The sequence below is a fragment of the Mesoplodon densirostris genome, chromosome 4, assembly GCF_025265405.1.
Source record: "Mesoplodon densirostris isolate mMesDen1 chromosome 4, mMesDen1 primary haplotype, whole genome shotgun sequence".
In the NCBI taxonomy this organism is placed as follows: domain Eukaryota; kingdom Metazoa; phylum Chordata; class Mammalia; order Artiodactyla; family Ziphiidae; genus Mesoplodon; species Mesoplodon densirostris.
In genome coordinates, this window is record NC_082664.1 from 183,875,050 (window position 1) to 183,892,440 (window position 17,391).

General features: G+C 39.7%; 1 protein-coding gene across 2 annotated transcripts in view; it reads left to right on the forward strand.

Annotated features, from left to right (window-relative positions):
- Nucleotides 1–17,391, forward strand: part of MPP7 (MAGUK p55 scaffold protein 7) — a 267,458-nt gene that overhangs the window by 55,666 nt on the left and 194,401 nt on the right. For both annotated transcript variants that reach the window (XM_060095513.1, XM_060095514.1), the window contains one exon: nucleotides 6,372–6,542. In XM_060095513.1, coding sequence (XP_059951496.1) covers nucleotides 6,506–6,542 — 37 coding nt within the window. In that variant the 5' untranslated portion in view covers nucleotides 6,372–6,505. The remainder of the gene's footprint in view (nucleotides 1–6,371; nucleotides 6,543–17,391) is intronic.

Sequence of the window (17,391 nt, forward strand, 5' to 3'; positions counted from 1 at the left end):
ATTGCCAGTTGTAAGCATATTTTTTTATTGTCTGTGTGTAGACAGAAATTGTAGACAGTTTTTTTATTGTCTCACAGAGTCTAAGATTCTTGGAATAGACAAAATTGAAATGTGATTTTGTTTATGATTAGGAATTGCATAGGTTAAAATTCCGTATCTATTATTTTGCATACATTTCTGCATAATAGAAAACTGACAAAAATTTGAACTTTCTTTGAATATTTAAAGAATAACCAATAAAGAAGTTGCTGGAAAGCATGCTACTGTTGGACCCTTAAGTCACTGGCAGATAGGGTATAATGTACAGGATGGTGTCAGCAAATCTGACCCTCTGCTTTCCTGGAAGTAAAATACTGTGGGAACAGGGTCACACCCACTCATTTGCGTATTGTCTGGGTTGAGCCTGGAGACCACAAAGCCTAAAATGTTTACTGTCTGCCTTTTGTAGAACATTTGTGCCTGCTCTGGCCACACACAGCAGTTCTCAAACTTTGGGGTCTCTGGACCGTTTTTTTTTTTTTTTTTTTTTTTTTGCGGTACGCGGGCCTCTCACCGTTGTGGCCTCTCCCGTTGCGGAGCACAGGCTCCGGACGCACAGGCTCAGCAGCCATGGCTCATGGGCCCAGCCCCTCCGCAGCATGTGGGATCTTCCCGAACCGGGGTACGAACCCGTGTCCCCTGCATCGGCAGGCGGACTCTCAACCACTGCGCCACCAGGGAAGCCCCCTGGAGTGTTATAGACTCTTAAAAATTATTGAAGACTGCGAAGTGTTTTGTTTATGTGTGTTATGTTGATATTTACCGTATTGGAAACTAAAACAGAAATTTTAAAAAGTCGTTTCAATTCACTTAAAAAGAACAATATTAAACTTGTTGTATGTTAGCATAAATCATGTTTTTGTGAAAAATAACCGTTCTCCAAAAAAACAGAAACATGAGTGAGTTGGGAATTCCTCTAATGCCTGCCTGAATAGAAGACAGTTACATTCTCAGATGTGTATACTTTTTATTTGTTGCTCTATCTTTTAGTTGAAGGATATGAAGAAAAACCAGTCTTACACATATCTGTAGTTGGAAAAGGGAGGAGTATTTCAGTAACCTGTTTAGGTAATTGTAGATGTTCTTTGTTACTGCAGTTGACCCTTGAACAATGTGAGGATTAGGGGCGATAACTGTTCATGAAGTTGAAAATCCTCTTATAACTTGTAGTTGGCCTTCTGTATCCATGGATTCAGTCAGCTGTGGATCCTGTAGTCCTGTTAAATCTGTGTATAAGTGGAGCCATGCAGATGAAGCCCGTTGTTGTTCAGGGGTCAACTGTACCTCAAAACTCGACATATGGTAGTTTCAGTGTTGCAGTATGGAATCTGAAAATACATCAACAGACGTATCATATTGGAACTTTCAAATCTGTTGGTCTGTCCTGCGTTTTGACTGGATCTTTTATTCACACATTATTTTTAAAAATATTATGCATTGATAATTTCAAAAATATTGGTTCACTATCCACAGGTTGACACAATATAAAAAAAATCACATTTGCTCATATCACCACTGATCTTGGAAGAGCCTGTGGGTTTTGGGAAGCTGGTGGACCTGCGCAGAGCGGGAACTGGTTTCAGGATGCTTGCATTTCAGTTAACACGGTGCCTTGCAAAGCGAGGACCGCCTCTAGTGGACACAGGTTTTATAAAATTCTATTTTTTTTGCTTGAGTGTTTATGCTTTATCATTAGCAATGCCTCAAGAGTCAGTTATTATTAATTTTACTACTTTATTAAGGACATTCTAAAGTCAATGCCCTTCCGTCTTTTTTTTTTTTTTTTTTTTAAATGAGACTGCTTGGTAGTGAAGTAATTAACTAGGGCGAATAGTTTCCATTTGGTACTGTTACCTTGATTTGTGCTAAGGTACCCATGGTTTTGTCCACCAGTACTTTTCATCATTGGTGCAAATGTCCACACATTGCAAAAGGCAAATACCATCTTGATGGTTTTATGAAAATAGTTTGACTTCAGGGGCGCCTCTCAAAGGATTGCAGAGACCACTGGTGTCTGCAGACCAAACTTTGAGAACTGATGGTATAAAAGGTTTAAATACCATTTTCTATAAGCAGATTGATGCCACCTACCTGCATTGCTTCCTGTATTTTCTAACAATTATAATTTATGAAGATTTGCTGCTTGCATTGGCTAATACAACCCATGCATCTTTCAGGTAGAGTTTTTTTTTTTTATGTCAGATTTGTTAAAAAAGGGTTTACCCTTTTTGTGTGTGTTATTGCTCTGTTAGGTTTTGAAAGTGTAAGTTGAGAGTATTTGTAACTCATGAAGTAATCTACAGTTGGATTACTGGGCACAGTTACTGTCTCTTGAAATGATGGGATGTTACTATTATTATTAGTTTATTTATGATGACAGTTAATTAAAAGTTTTCATATTCTTGAATACTCTTCCAAATAGAGAGGGCGTGAGTTTGGAAAATTAGGCCCAGTACCTGATTTCTCATTCATCTGTGTTAACCTCGTGCGTGTGTGTGAAATATTGTGATATATATAATAAATACATATTTGGTGTTCTGTGTAACCCTTTCTGCTTCTAAAACCCTTGGAATTTCCTAAGTGATAAGAGTGACAAAGGTGTCTTCCGTTTTTCCTAACTACTTTCAGCCATACCTTTGTTTATGTTAACGAGGTGACTTTTGGGAAGCCCTTATGGACTGGGGCTGGTGGCGAGGGCAACCAACCTTGATTGGAGGGTTGGAGCTTTCAGTCCCACCCCACAACCTCCAAGGAGGGGAGAGGGGCTGGAGGTTGAATTCAGGCACCAGTGGGCCAGTGATTTAATCAACCATGCCTGTGTGACGAAGCCTCCATAAAACCCCAAAAGCCTAGGGTCTGGAGAGCTTCCAGGTTGCGGACACGTGGAGATTTGGAAGAGGGCGGCTCCCAGGGAAGGGGTGGAAGCTCCACCTCGCCCTGTGCAACTCTTCTGTCTGGCTGTTCCTCATCATTTCCTTCTACAGTTAACCAGTAACCTAAAAAGTAAATGTTTTCCTGAGTTCTGTGAGCCCCTGGGGCAAATTCAGTGAACCTGAGGGAGCTGGGGGAAACTGATGTCTAGTCAGTCGATGAGAAGCACAGGTGACAACCTGGGTTTGCAGGTGACATCAGAAGGGGGCCAGTCTTGTGGGGCTGAGCCCTTACCTTGTGGTGTCTGGCCCTATTCCAGGTAGACAGTGTCAAAACTGAGTTTTATTGTAGGTCGCCCAGCTGGTGTCACAGATCTGCGTGGGGTGTGGAAAACCACATCTGCTGTCAGAAGTGAAGTATTGATAGTGGAGGAGATACACAGGAGGAGTGTGTGTGTGTGTGTGTGTGTGTGTGTGTGTGTGTGTGTGCACGCGCGCACATTAATAAAAGTTTTTGCAGATGGTCATTTCACTGGGTGCAATTAAGACTTTTTTTAGGGGAAACTCAAAAAACTTTCTGCTACAGACACTTGCACTTCTGTGGTTGACCACTAGATGTCATGAGTGCCCCGGGAGCCCTAAGCATTGCCCAGGACGGGTAGAAACTGAACATTGTAGGTTCTAGACCTTTGCATAGTTCACTGTTTCCATATGACGGATGCCAGAAGAACCTGATACAGTGTGATACATAGAAGCACGGTATGACTGGAATAATGAAAGTTCAAAAATAAGCCCTTTTAAAGTAGGGTTGTAATGGTTCTATTGGGGATCGTAAATGCTTCAGGTGCACTTGACACTGCAGTTTCGTTCCTGGCGTTTGGGTCGCTCTCTTTTTTATGGAAAGATGGATTGAACTTCAATTTAAGAATATTCGGTAATCCCTCTCAGGACGTACTGTAACAGCTGGTATTTTTGTGTTGTAGTAAATCGATTCCATACAACAGTCAGTAATAATCATGGCTGGATTCTGACAAATTCCAAAGCATTTTAAATAAGTTTAGCCAAAGAAAATAACATGATTACTACAGAAATTTAGCTCAGTTTGAAAGTTAAACCCAGCAACTCTGCTTCGTTCCACAGAATATTAACCATTTTCCTGGTTGGGATTTTATCAAACCATTTTTTTTATTAATGTACTTGTGTGTGTTCTGAGAAGATAATTATCTTGTAGCATATATTTCTTAAATAATATAACTTTGGAAAAAACTTAACCTTGAGTGTTTATTGTGAAATAAAAGATGAGAAATACTGTAATAAAATCTTTTGTATATGGCATACGTGGAAAGCTGCAGCATCAACTCAGGAGGATATTTTGATGTGAAATGTAAGGTGGTTTTAGTATTAATAGGATGTTTGTTTTAAGCATAAATTGGCTTATATGTTGTATGTGGTTTATGAAATTGAAACATGGTAAGTTCTTTAAGACTTGAAGAAAGTTGTAGTTTGCATGGTACAGATTATATAGTATGTGTATTTCTGTAGTTAGGTAATCTGTACTGTACAAATTATGATTTATGGCATAAAGTGCTTAAATTACATACATACACACTATAATAAATACCTACCTACATACCTACGTATATGCCTTTTGTCCTAATGGTAGAAATATGCGTGCATATACTTTACAAGTTATAACCGTTTTTCCCTTTTTTCTCAGCAGCAAAACAAAAGTTTACTAATTGAATGCGTTTTTTAAATTATGTATGGTCTGTTTTTTATTTTCTTTGCGTTTGAGTCGAGGAGCACTTTATGTAGTTGAATCTTAATCCTGATTGTTAGGATAACTTATGAAAACAAAGCAGAGTTGCCTTTTAGAATTATTAGGGAAAACAGCTTCAGAGACGGGCACTAATGAAGCCTTGCTTTACCTTTTTCTGTCTTATTTTTAGCTTAGTGATTTATATTTTCACTTGGTATTTAAAATAACTGCCTTCATATTTTTAATTAACACAGAGGATCTCTGTATGAATTTGTATGTGTATTTTAACTACGTCAACCTTTGTAATGTAAAACAAAACTCAAGACATTGCACCGGGTTGCCTGGTCCAAGATAGTCTATTTGATGGTGAATATTTTTATGCTAACGTTTACTTTGATAATTAAAAAGCTAATTTAGAAGGCTTTAATAGAATCTTATAGTTTGAATTTTTTCATGAGGAATTTGGCAAGCTCATTTTCTTTATTCTGTAATATGAATCAGCAATTTAAAGTCTTTAAGAATTGAAGTGAGCCAGTTTTTCAGATGTTTACAGTATCTGTTTTTCTTGTTAATATATGTTAAAATATGCTTTTAAATCACCGAACGAACTTGCTTTATAGAGAACTGGGGGAAATGCATTAAAAAGCGAATTTAAACACGTTGTGTGGTTCTTCTGATTTCTGAAAAATGTAAATGCGGTGCATTTTCCGTTATTAGACAGCCGTGGTCCAAATTTAAACCACATGGCGTCCTCCTAGGTGTAGGCCAATGTAAATTTTAATCTTGCTACTTTTATGTTTTCATTTTATAATCTCATTACCTGAATTTTAAAAACCCAATCGTAATAGTTAGCATTCATTGTTTGAAGGGTGTTCATTGGATTATCCAGCAGTTCTAAATTGCTGTTCTCTTCATTTGCATATAAGGAAATTAAGGCTTAATAAGATTAAATAACTTGTCCAAGATCACAGAGCTAGCAGGATTAGAGATTAAGCAAACACTAGAGCCCTTGCTTTTAGTTACTATACAATAGTGCCTTTACTGCTTGTTTTGGGATAAATGTAACTTAAAATAGTTATTTAAAAAATTGATATTTTCCAAGATACATCAAAGCTTAGTTTTTACTAAAACAATTTATTTTCATATATTAGCTTGGATTGTTAGGTTTAGCATAGATTATCAACAGTTCTGTAAATCTATAATAATACCTTGCTTCAATTCTAGTATTCTTTCAAGGTTGTTTGTAATCTTCAGTTAGAGAACTTTGCAGTTGTCCTATTAGGATGAGTTACTTAAAAAAATTACAATTAGTTATAAGTTGTTGACAATTTAGAGAATCTCTGCTCTACGTTTAGGAATACAGTTTTGAATTCTAACAGAAGGGAGGAATTTTAGGATGACATTGGCTTACAAAAGCTTCCTCAAGTTCTCCATCTATGCAGTCAGTGGTTCTCAAACCAACTGTAAAAATCTTTAAGGAAACCTTGACACATTCACGAAGAGCTTTCATGTTTTTAATTAGAAATCCCACGTCGAAATAAAAAACTCTCCCACTTCATATTTGTCTGTGGTCTGTAGAAGAAATTGTGAAGATTGTGATCTCCCTAATAAAGTGTTGGAATCAGCATTTTGAATTAGTTACAGAAAGTTGCAATTTAGTAATCTTGCCTCTTCTATTTTTAATGTGTTCCTTTTCTTTGTAGAAACGGACTGCAGAAGACATAGATCTGGGTAGACAGCGTGGCTGCAGGCCTTGGGGTTGGCATCCCTGCCGCCTTTGAACAGAGCGTGTTGGCAGTTCAGGGCCCAGCTCAGCCTGCATCCCGCATCCTGCATCATGCCCGCGCTGTCCGCAGGCTCGGGGAGCGACACAGGTATGGAGCTCGTGAGGGGCACTTTTCCTCCCATCCTTACAAATCGTCCAGTTCACAGTGAAAACCAGCATTGCTTTAAGCGACTGCAGACAGGCTTGTCTTTCTGAAACCAAAGTGAGGGCCATCATGGCCTCAGGATAAACGTGACTGGAGGGCGTGGGCGGACCGCTTTCTCGGGTCCTGAGGGCTCCGTGCTGATGCCCTTGTGCTGGTTTGCATTATGGAATAATGCCATACATTTACATTTCTCTTTTAAAGATTAAGTATTTTAAAGATACAGAAAAGTGTGGAAAATATCATGGTACTCATATTACCTGTCACTCTACTTTAATCATAGCTATGAATTTTTTTGGCCGTATTTGCTCAGACCTCTCATTTTTTCTCCCCATTTTTCTATTTTCTTTTTTTCTGTCCAGAGGTGAACACTGTTCTGAAGTTGATATATGTCATTAAAGAACTCAACTAAAACAAGCACATTGTTATCAGTTGTAAGACTTAGTGATACTTAAAGATTTACAAGAAAGGGAAAAAAACTCATGCATGTATGTATGTGTGAATTCCCCTCTTTCTGACCTGATTTAGAAGGTGGGATGGGGGTGGTCAGTGCCCCTTTGAAGCCCTTTTCTGGGGTTCCCCGGAATCAGCACTTTAGAAAAATGTAGATTCCTGGACCCTCCTCAGAATTATTAAAACAGAATGCGAGTGGGGTTGGGGAGCTGTAGCTTGCATTTTTCAGACCGCTCAGAAGAGGGGGTGGCACAGAGTGTGGCCAAAGGGATGGGCTTTGTTACACTAACCACACTGAGTTGGTCCCATTAACACCCTTCTGTAACCAGCTGAGATATGTCTTGTCCTGGACAGTCACTGGCACCCTAATTTTTAAAGAGCCAAATCACAAATGTGATTTTGCGTTGTGTTCAGTGACCCTGGCCTTCTCATGTGCACTATTTGCCCGTATCATTCTTTGCTGTTTCAAGCAGAGCCATACTTACACTTTGGCAAGTTTTTTCTTGTCTTTATCCATCAAGAATAATGTTTTTCTACTGTGATTTACACTAAGGATTAGTTTTTCTTAGGAAGTGATTTTGATTTTTAAATTACATAAAAATCTTTTTTTTCTCAAGACGTGAACTTGGAAGCAGCTGCTTTGGACAAAATTTTTTTTCTTTCAGTTTTTATATAGTCCCACATTGTGTTCCACTATATAAAATGAATGATTTAAGTTTCCGTCGTGGTTTGGGAAATTATAGATAAAATTTATTTGAACCATAAATTTACTACAGTTTATGTAGTAAATAAGTTTTCTGCCTTGCCGTTCACCAAAAAATGCCTTAGTTTAATTGAATGCAAAATATTGTTGATTACACCTAACATGGGGAATGATTAAAGTGGCAGTTTAGGCGTCAGTCGTGAAAAATACCATAGGCTGTTTAGAATGGAAAAAGGACTCTAGCACGCATAGCTGGCCCGCTTGGTGCAAATCTAAAATACTGGTGCGACTCACTCCCGGCTTTGCGATAGTTTTTGACCAGTGTGTCCCAATAAGGTTTGAGTTGGGCAGAGGAGATTGTTTTAAGAGTCACTGCATTCAGGGGGGCCCCAGGGTGTGGGCACCCATCAGATGCTACGTTCCCTTGTCCTTCCTTGTAGACCAGATGCCATTGATCTGTCAAGGGTCATTGTTACTGTCAGCAGCATTGCTTAGCAATGGTCTCCAGGGGAACAGCGTTAGCATAGCTGAAGGGCGGTTCTCACGCAGTGGGAGAGGGTGTGACTCAGAGTGTCCCCAGTGCACGCATGGTGCTCACGTGGGGAAGTGCTTGCTGTGTAAACTTCCACCACTTCCTCTTCCTCTGAGAGCAAACAGTTAGTAACACAAGTAATACATAAAACTACACAGATGAAAAAAGGAAAGAAACCCTTCCTACCCGCTGTTCCCCTTCCCCCAGTCTCCTTTTCTTTCTCAGTTTGATGAGTACCCTGCAAGAATTTTCTGTACATTAAGCACTTATGTGCCTTTGTAAGTAAATGTGTGTGTACATAAGTATATTGTTTTGTCTTTTTTTCTTATTTTTAAATCACAGATTCTGTCATACTCTATGGATTGTTCTGTGACTTTCTTTCTACACCAATTAATGTCTCAAAGAGGTATTTCTATGATATGTGTGTGTGCCTACATCTGTATGTATAGATAAACATAGATCCTCCAGATTCTCTTCAACTAATGCATAGTTTTCCATTGTGTCACATTACGTTGTGTAATGAACCAGACTACTCTTAATGAAAGCCCTGGTTTTGTTCCTTTTGTAATATTTTAGGAGAAAAGATGTACACATTTAGTGGATGTTGTCAGATTGTCCTCCAGAGGTGTTAAACCACTTAACAATCCATGGACGGTACCTTAAAAATCGTTTCCCCCATGTTCTTGGCAATATTCAATATTATGTCCGTATAATTTTTACCAACCTGATGGGGAAAATACGGTATCTTAAGTGTGAAATGTGCATGACTACCAACATTGAGCACGTTTCCCTTTGTTTAATGGCCATGATTCCTCTGTGATTTGTTTGTCCTTATCCTTTCCCCATTAGTCTGTTGGTTTATCATTTTCTTATTTATTTGCAGTATTTATTTGTATTTTGTGTATGAACCCTTTGGGTCATTTTAGGTTGAACACCATTTCTTCTGGCCAGTCATTTGTCCTTTTTTTCTTCCTTAAATAGTATCATTTTTAAAATAGAAGTTGAAAACTTTTATATGGACAAATCAATATTTTCTGTGTGGTGAATGCTTTTTTCCTTCTGCTTAAGAAGGTCTTTCCAACCTAAGGCAGGATTGAGAAGACAGTCTCTAAGATCTTCTTTTAATAATTAAAAAATTTTGGGGACTTCCCTGGCGGTCCAGTGGTTAAGACTCCATGCTCCCAACTTAGCGGGTGCAGGTTCGATCCCTGGTCGGGGAACTAAGATCCCGCATGCCGCACGGCGTGGCCTAAAACAAAATAATAATAATAATTTTAAAAATTTGATTTTACACATTTGGAATTTCCGTCCAACTAGTTTGCATGTGGAATGAGACAGTAATCAAATCTTAACATACTTCCCACGTGAAGAGCCTGTAGTCCCCAAATCACTCACTCAATAGCCCAGCCTTTTTACATAAATGTGTGTTAGCCCCTCTCGTGTGTACATATGTTCTGGGTTTTCTTTCTTGGCTATTATGCTCTGGTGATCTTATTAAAAAAATTTTTTTTAAATGAACTTTATTTTTAGAGTAATTTTAATTTTAGAGAACGATTATGAAGATAAGACAGAGTTCCAGTATCCTTTATACTTGTTGCCCTGATTATGAACATCTTACCTTAGTTTGGTACATTCATTTCAATTAGAAAATCAGTACTGATACATTATTATTAGCTAAAATCTATACTTTATTCAGATTTTCTTAGTTTCCGTTAATATCCTTTTTTGGGTCCAGGGTCTCACATTATATTTAGTTGACCTTGTCTCATTAGGCTCCTCTTGGCTGTGAAGTTGCCTTAGACTTTCCTTGTGTTTGACGACCTTGACCGTTTTCGAGTGTAGTACTGGTCAGATATGTAGTGGAATTCCCTCTGTTGGAATTTGTCTGATGTAAAGTGCCACTGTCATCATATTGTATATTAAGGGGACGTGCTGTCGACTTGGTTTATGACTGTTGATGCTGATTAAGTGGCTGACGTGACGTTCGCCGCACGTCCCCACTGGAAAGTGACTCTGTCTGCCCACCCTGTCCCGCTGTGCTCTGGGGAAGGACGTCTGCGTGCCTCTCACATTCGAAGGGGGTGTGTCCTGCTCTCCTTCAGGGTGACGTATCCCTGTAACGTATTTGGAATACTTTCTCTCTTCTCTCCCATGAATTTATTCAATCCTTTTTCATATCCGTGTGGACTCTTGGATGTTTATTGACACTTCGGGACATAATTCAATTCTACTTCACTTATTTTGTTGTTCAAATTGTCCCAGCTTTGGGGCCACTGGGAGCTTTTTCAGTTGGTTTCTTTGACGTATCCCTATCCACAGGGGCTTGTTTTAAACACTTCCTTACTTTGGGCATGACGGGATGCTTCAGGTTAATCTTGCAGTGCCCCATCTAGAATGAGCCATTTCTCAAAGGACCACCAGCTCCTTTTATTAGGGAATGGGATTAGAAACCAAGATCTGGATGATAGGTTTGCACAGTGTTTTTTCTTTTAGGCCCTCTCATCTGGCAGAGCAAAGAAATACATGTGTGTATACTTACCTGTGTATATATGCACATATATAAACATTTCTATGTGCAATCATCTGTAAGTATGTTAAGCTACATATGAGTTCTTACTGGTGTCTCCAACTCTAATCCATAGGAAATGGACCATTTTAGCCTCCTTCCCTTGTCTGTAAATTCCCGCTGGCTACCACCACCCACCCCGCACCATCTATCTACTGAATTATTCAGCCCAGTGTGCGTGTGCCGTAGTGTCCAAACTGTTACCTGTCCCTCCTTGGGACACAGCTTTTATCAACTAGAGAGCTGATCTTGTTTCCGTTCCTGTGATAGTTCCGTTCTGTTTTTAATCTTATGGAATCGTTCTTTCCCTGCATAGTACCTGTGTTAGTTTTAGTTTTACAAATTCATTAGGTCTGAATTTCACAAATATCATATAATGTGGAATATAATATATATACAGAAAAGCATATAAAACTTTCATAGTACAGTTTTTTTTTTTTTTTTTTCCCGGTACGCGGGCCTCTCACTGTTGTGGCCTTTCCCGTTGCGGAGCACAGGCTCCGGACGTGCAGGCTCAGCGGCCATGGCTCACGGGCCCAGCTGCTCCGCGGCATGTGGGATCCTCCCGGACCGGGGCACGAACCTGTGTCCCCTGCATCGGCAGGCGGACTCTCAACCACTGCGCCACCAGGGAAGCCCCATAGTACAGTTTTAAGAGTGATTATAATGCCAACATCTACGTGGCCACCACCTGAGGAAAGAAACTGAACCCCTGAGAGCATCCCGTGCGCTTCCTGCACTCACTGTCTCCCCAGCCGCCATGGCGACGGACCGCAAAGAAGAATATCCTGCCTCACAGTGTACGTAAGACGTATGTTTTAAACATCCCTGGGCACTTTGGTTTAATTTTGCCCATTGTTGAGCTTTATAAATGGAATTCTACCACATGAACTTTTTTTAGGTTAGTGGTGACTATTTTGAAAGAGGAAAAAATAACAAATTATGAATTTTTAAAAGTGGATGCATAAAATAAATATTACAAAATCCAGGGGAAAAGCATAATATTTTAGTGAGCTGCCTGACATACCTCTATACTTGGTTTTCTTCTTTATTTTTTGGCTGTCTACTTTTTGATTGCCTCTTCCTACGACAGTGATTTTGCAATATTTACTTTAAGAGAAGAGAAAGGCGGTCCAGCCTGCAAAGGAGAAGTGCAGGATACTTGTGTAGACAGTACTCCTGACACACAGGAGCTCTCACTCCAGGTGTGTGGGTTTCCCTGACACCGAGCAGTTCTCTGCGACACCAGCTGGGTGTCCCAGAGCTCGGTTCTGACACACGCTGGCGGTCGCGCAGACCTCACAGGCTCAGTCCCCATAAGACGCCCCAACTTTGGATACCAGTTACAAGTAATAGGCCCCCAGGTTGCCCACAGCTCTGTCTGGCGTGGCTGCAGAGTGGGGTCCCACAGCCGCCTCCTTGCATTCTGTCCTTTGCTAGAACAGCTCACAGAACTAAGGGAAAGATTTAACTCATCCTTGTCAGGTGACTGTGTAATGAAAGACAGGATAAAGGATACAGATGAGGAGATACGTAGGGTGAGGTCTGGAAGGGTCCAGAGATCAGGAGACTCTGTCCCTGTGGGAGTTGGGGTCCATCACCCTCCTGTGTGTAGAGTGTTCACCAACACAGAAGCTCGCTGAACGCCACAGTACTGGGATGTTTATGGTGGCTTCATCACATGGGCGTGACCCATTTATTCACTCCACATTCAGCCCCTTTCCTCCTCCAGGATGTGGGAAAGACCCTGTCAGTCCATATCTGTATCTGTTGCTCATGGTGGTCCATATGTAGTGGTAGCTCATGGTAGTTTTAATCTGCACTTCTTGGTTATTTATGAGGTTGAACACATTTTCACATTGGCCATTTCGATTTTCTCTTTCGTGAAGTACCGATTTAAATCTTTTGCTTACTTTTCAATTGCCTGGTCTTCTGTGTAGGACATTTTTCTGTGTTCTGGATTCCGTCCTTTGTCAGCTTTGCCAGCTGACAGCCGTCTTCTCTTGTTCCGTGGCCTGTCTTCTCACTCTTCTTGCTGCCTACCCTAGTCCACATGCAGAAGTCACACATTTCAGTGCAGCTCATCACCACGTCCTTTATGGTGATTGATTTCTGTATTTTATTCATGAACTGTTCCTTAGCCTATGGTCAGGAAGTTATTCCTTTTTCCTTTTACATTTTGATTTTAATACTCTAGAATAGATTTTGTGTAAGGTGTGAAGTAGGCTACAGATTAATTTTTCCCGCGTGGATGTCCAGCTGTCCCACCGTGACGTTGTAAAGACTGTCCTTTCTCCCGTGTGGGCAGAGCTGCCATATGGGACCTTGATTACAGTGTTGACTGTCATTGTGACTCTCAGCATCCTCGTTTTTAGTTCTAGATCTCAAAAGGAGTCACTTCAGCCTTTCTTCTTTGTCACGCTTGCTCTAGGTTTTTTTCATATATGCCCTTTATTAGATTAAGGAAGTTTCCTTTTATTCTTAGTTTGCAGAAAACTTTAAAAAAATCACTAGCCATTGAATTTTGTCAAGTGCATTTTATTTGTTCATTGTAATCATATGATTTGTTTCCTGTAAATCTCAATATAGCAAATATCACTGATTTTTGAATGTTAAGCTAACTGGCATTTTAGGGATAAGCCCAATTTGCTCCTAATTTATTATCCCTTTCATATAGCCTGCTGGATTTGGCTTGCTCACATTTTATCTACAGTTTTAATATCTGTGTTTATGAGTGATTTTAGCCTGTAATTTTCCTTTCTCATTCTCTCGTCAGATTTTCACAGTCATGTAGTGTGTTGGAAAGTCTTCACTCCTGTTCTCTTCTGTTCTTGTGGGTTCATTAGAATACTTCTTTTTATCATTTTAGATTTCCCCTTAATTATTATTATTATTATTATTTTTTGCTGTACGCGGGCCTCTCACTGCTGTGGCCTCTCCCGCTGCGGAGCACAGGCTCCGGACACACAGGCCCCGCGGCCATGGCTCGCGGGCCCAGCCGCTCCGCGGCATGTGGGATCCTCCGGGATCGGGGCACGAACCCGTGTCCCCTGCATCGGCAGGCGGACTCCCAACCACTGCGCCACCAGGGAGGCCCTCCCCTTAATTATTTTTAAGTTATACACTCTCTTTCTCTATTTTTAGTGGCTACCTTAGAAATTACAACATGCATCCTTTATTATGAAATCCCCCGTTAATCTGTACCTTTATTGTCATCCTGGACAATCCAAAGACCTTACTTAGAACACTTTTACCCTGTATGCTTCCCTCCCCGTTTATATGCTATTGTGTCATGTATTTTAATTCTCTATTAAAAAACAAAACCCAAACCTTGAAGATGTCAGCTTCATAGCATCTTACAACTTGGCATTTTCATCCAAGATGACTTTTCATCTGCTTAATGTAAAAATCTTTAGAATTTCCACTATTGAAGGTCTACTGATGTCCAACGGTGTCTGTTGTCCTGTCGGATATGCTTTCATTTGCCTTCATTTTGAAAGGTATTCTTACTAAGCATAGAATTCTAGGTTGGCATTATTATTTTTTCAGTGTACTAAGAACGAGAAGATGAAGAAACAATATCTTTAAAGTTGCTATTTAGAAATCAGCTGTCAGACTCTCTGTTTTAAAGTAATCTATCTTCTTTCTCTAAGATTTTCTTTTTTGATTTGGGTATCTATAGTTCTATTCTTGCTCTGTGTCTAGGTAGAATTTCTTTTTTTTCTTTTTTTTTTTAGAATTCTTTTGGCTTTTTGGATGTATGTGTTAATGTATTTCATGAATTCTGGAAAATTTTCGGTTGTTATCACTTCAGATATTACCTGTACTCCATTCTTTCTCTCATTTCTCTTTCTGTGTGTCAGTTGAATATGTGTAAGACTTTTTCTGTGTCCCTTATTTCTCATGTCACTCTTCTGGATTTACCTCTCTTGGCACTCTCATTCTTTTCTCTGAGTAACTCTCACCTGTCTTCCATTTTTAATAATTCTTTCTGGAGCTATATATGATCCCCTTTACATCCCTGCATTGTTTTTAATTAATTAAAAAGTTAAAAAAAATAAGTTGTTTAGTTCTTGAAAATGTTGTTTGCACCATAGATCAGTCTTGTTAGGAAATCTGGCTAACCTTATTTCGCACATCAAAATCATGATGTTTTTACCTTTAAAGCGATAGATTCATGTCCTTGGAGATACTGAGTATATCACTGAGATACACCACTAAAGGAAGCCATTTGAAATAACAAAATGGACTTTATTAGCATTGTCTGTCATGAAGGCGTTTTGGTCTCATCTTTCACTTAAAAGGCTAATGTGATCATTTCCCCCCCTTGATTGTACATTTCATTGTTGACCTTGCTGCTCTTTTCTTCTGATAGTTCCCCAAAAGAAGTATACTCTGTAGCTTTGCGCTGACCACATTCATATTTTCACAGTTCCCTTCCTCAGCAAGTTGAGCTCATTAGGCATGTGGTTGACAGGTAGCTGTTATGTGTGAACAGAAAGCAGTGTGTGAACCCACATTTGGGTACAAGTTTTTTTCTTTTTGGTGGTAGTGTACTTCTTTGTGCATAGAGCTTGTGCCCCCTTTAAACTGAATCAGTACACTTATGTCCATCCTCGTCTCTGCTCACAAAATGTTTATGAACTAAGTGAAGAAGTTTCTCTCCAGGTAGTATGGGGTTTTCAGTGTTTAACAGAAAAGTCACTACGTGGCATTTTCTCTCAGTGGCTCACAGGTGGAGACTGTGTCTCAGCTTCTGTCCTGCCGGTAGTTTCCTCCAAAGGGTACAGTCAGCATGTGCCAGCACGCCTCCATGATAGCAGTAACTCTTCCCCAGTGCATACCTTTGCTGCTACAGAGAGTCCCACAGAGTCATCTCGTGTAGGAATTTTGCCAGTAATTTTCATTCATTGCATAATATTTGTCTTTCATTCTGAGGCTCATCTTATAATCTTTATGGCAATAGTGTGACCTCTGTTTTAGCTGTAAGGAATGCAGTATTTAGTGATGTCTATATAGTTTTGGTTTTTTTTTTTTCACTTCTAAGTTTTTTTAAATTGAGGTAAAATGTATATAATATAAAATTTGCCATATTAACCATTTTAAATATACAATTTAGTGGCATTAATTATATTCAAAATGTTGTGCAGGGCTTCCCTGGTGGCGCAGTGGTTGAGAGTCCACCTGCCGATGCAGGGGACACGGGTTCGTGCCCCAGTCCAGGAGGATCCCACATGCCGCGGAGCAGCTGGGCCCACGAGCCATGGCCGCTGAGCCTGCGTGTCCGGAGCCTGTGCTCCACAACGGGAGAGGCCACCACAGTGAGAGGCCTGTGTACTGCCAAAAAAATATATATATATGTTGTACAGACATCACCACTATCTATTTCCAAAACATTTTCATCACCCCAAACAGAAACTCTGTATCCGTTTAGTAATAACTCCACTTGCCCCCGACTGCCATCTTTTGACAGTCACCATTCTACTTTCTGTCTCTCGATTTTGCCTATTTCAGATATTTCCTATACATGGAGTCATGTAATATTTGTCCTTTTGTGACTGTCTTAACACTACTTAACATAATGTTTACAAGGTACATCCATGTTCTGATCCATGTATCAAAACTACATTCCCTGTTATGGTTGAAGAATATTCTTTTGTATGTACATACTGAATTTTGTTTATCCATTTTTCTGCTGGTGGACACTAGAGATGTTTCTACCTTTTGACCATTGTGAATAATGCTGCAATGTAAATTGTTGTTCAAGTATCTGTTTGAACCCCTGATTTCAGTTCTTTTAGGTATGTGCCTAGGAACAAAGTTTCCTGGTCGGATTCTGTGTTTAGCTTTCTGAGGAACCACCGGACTGTTTTCTGGTCTGCACCATTTTATATTTTCACCAGCAATGTATGAGAGTTTATATCCTCATCCATACTTGTTATTTTACGTAGTTTTAAAATTATAGTCATCCTAGTAGGGGTGAAGTGATAGCTCATGGTGGTTTTTGTGTGCATTTTCCTAACGACTAATGATGTCGAGCATCTTTTCATGGCTTGTTGGCCATGATCAGTTGACCCTTGAGTGACACAGGTCAGTTTCTTCTTACATTGCTTATGCTTTTGTATATTACATCCCCATGGCTTTTTATAACTGGAAATTTGTACCTTTTTACTCCCTTCACTCATTTTGCCTGCCCTCCACCCCTGCCTCTGGCAATCACCAGTCTGTTCTCTGTACCTGTGAGCTGCTGCTTCTTGTTGCTGTGTTTAGATTCCACATATAAGTGAGATCATACAGTATTTGTCTTTCTCTGTCTGACATTTCACTTAGCATAATACCCTCAAGGTCCATCCGTATTGTCACAAATGGCAAGATTTCATTCTTTTTTCAATGGCTGAATAATATGCCATTGTGTGTGTGTGTGTGACATTTTATCTATTCATCTGTCGATGGACGTTTAGGTTGTTTCCATATCTTGGCTATTGTAAATAATACTGTAATGAACATTGGGGTGCATATATCTTTTTGAGTTAGTGTTTTT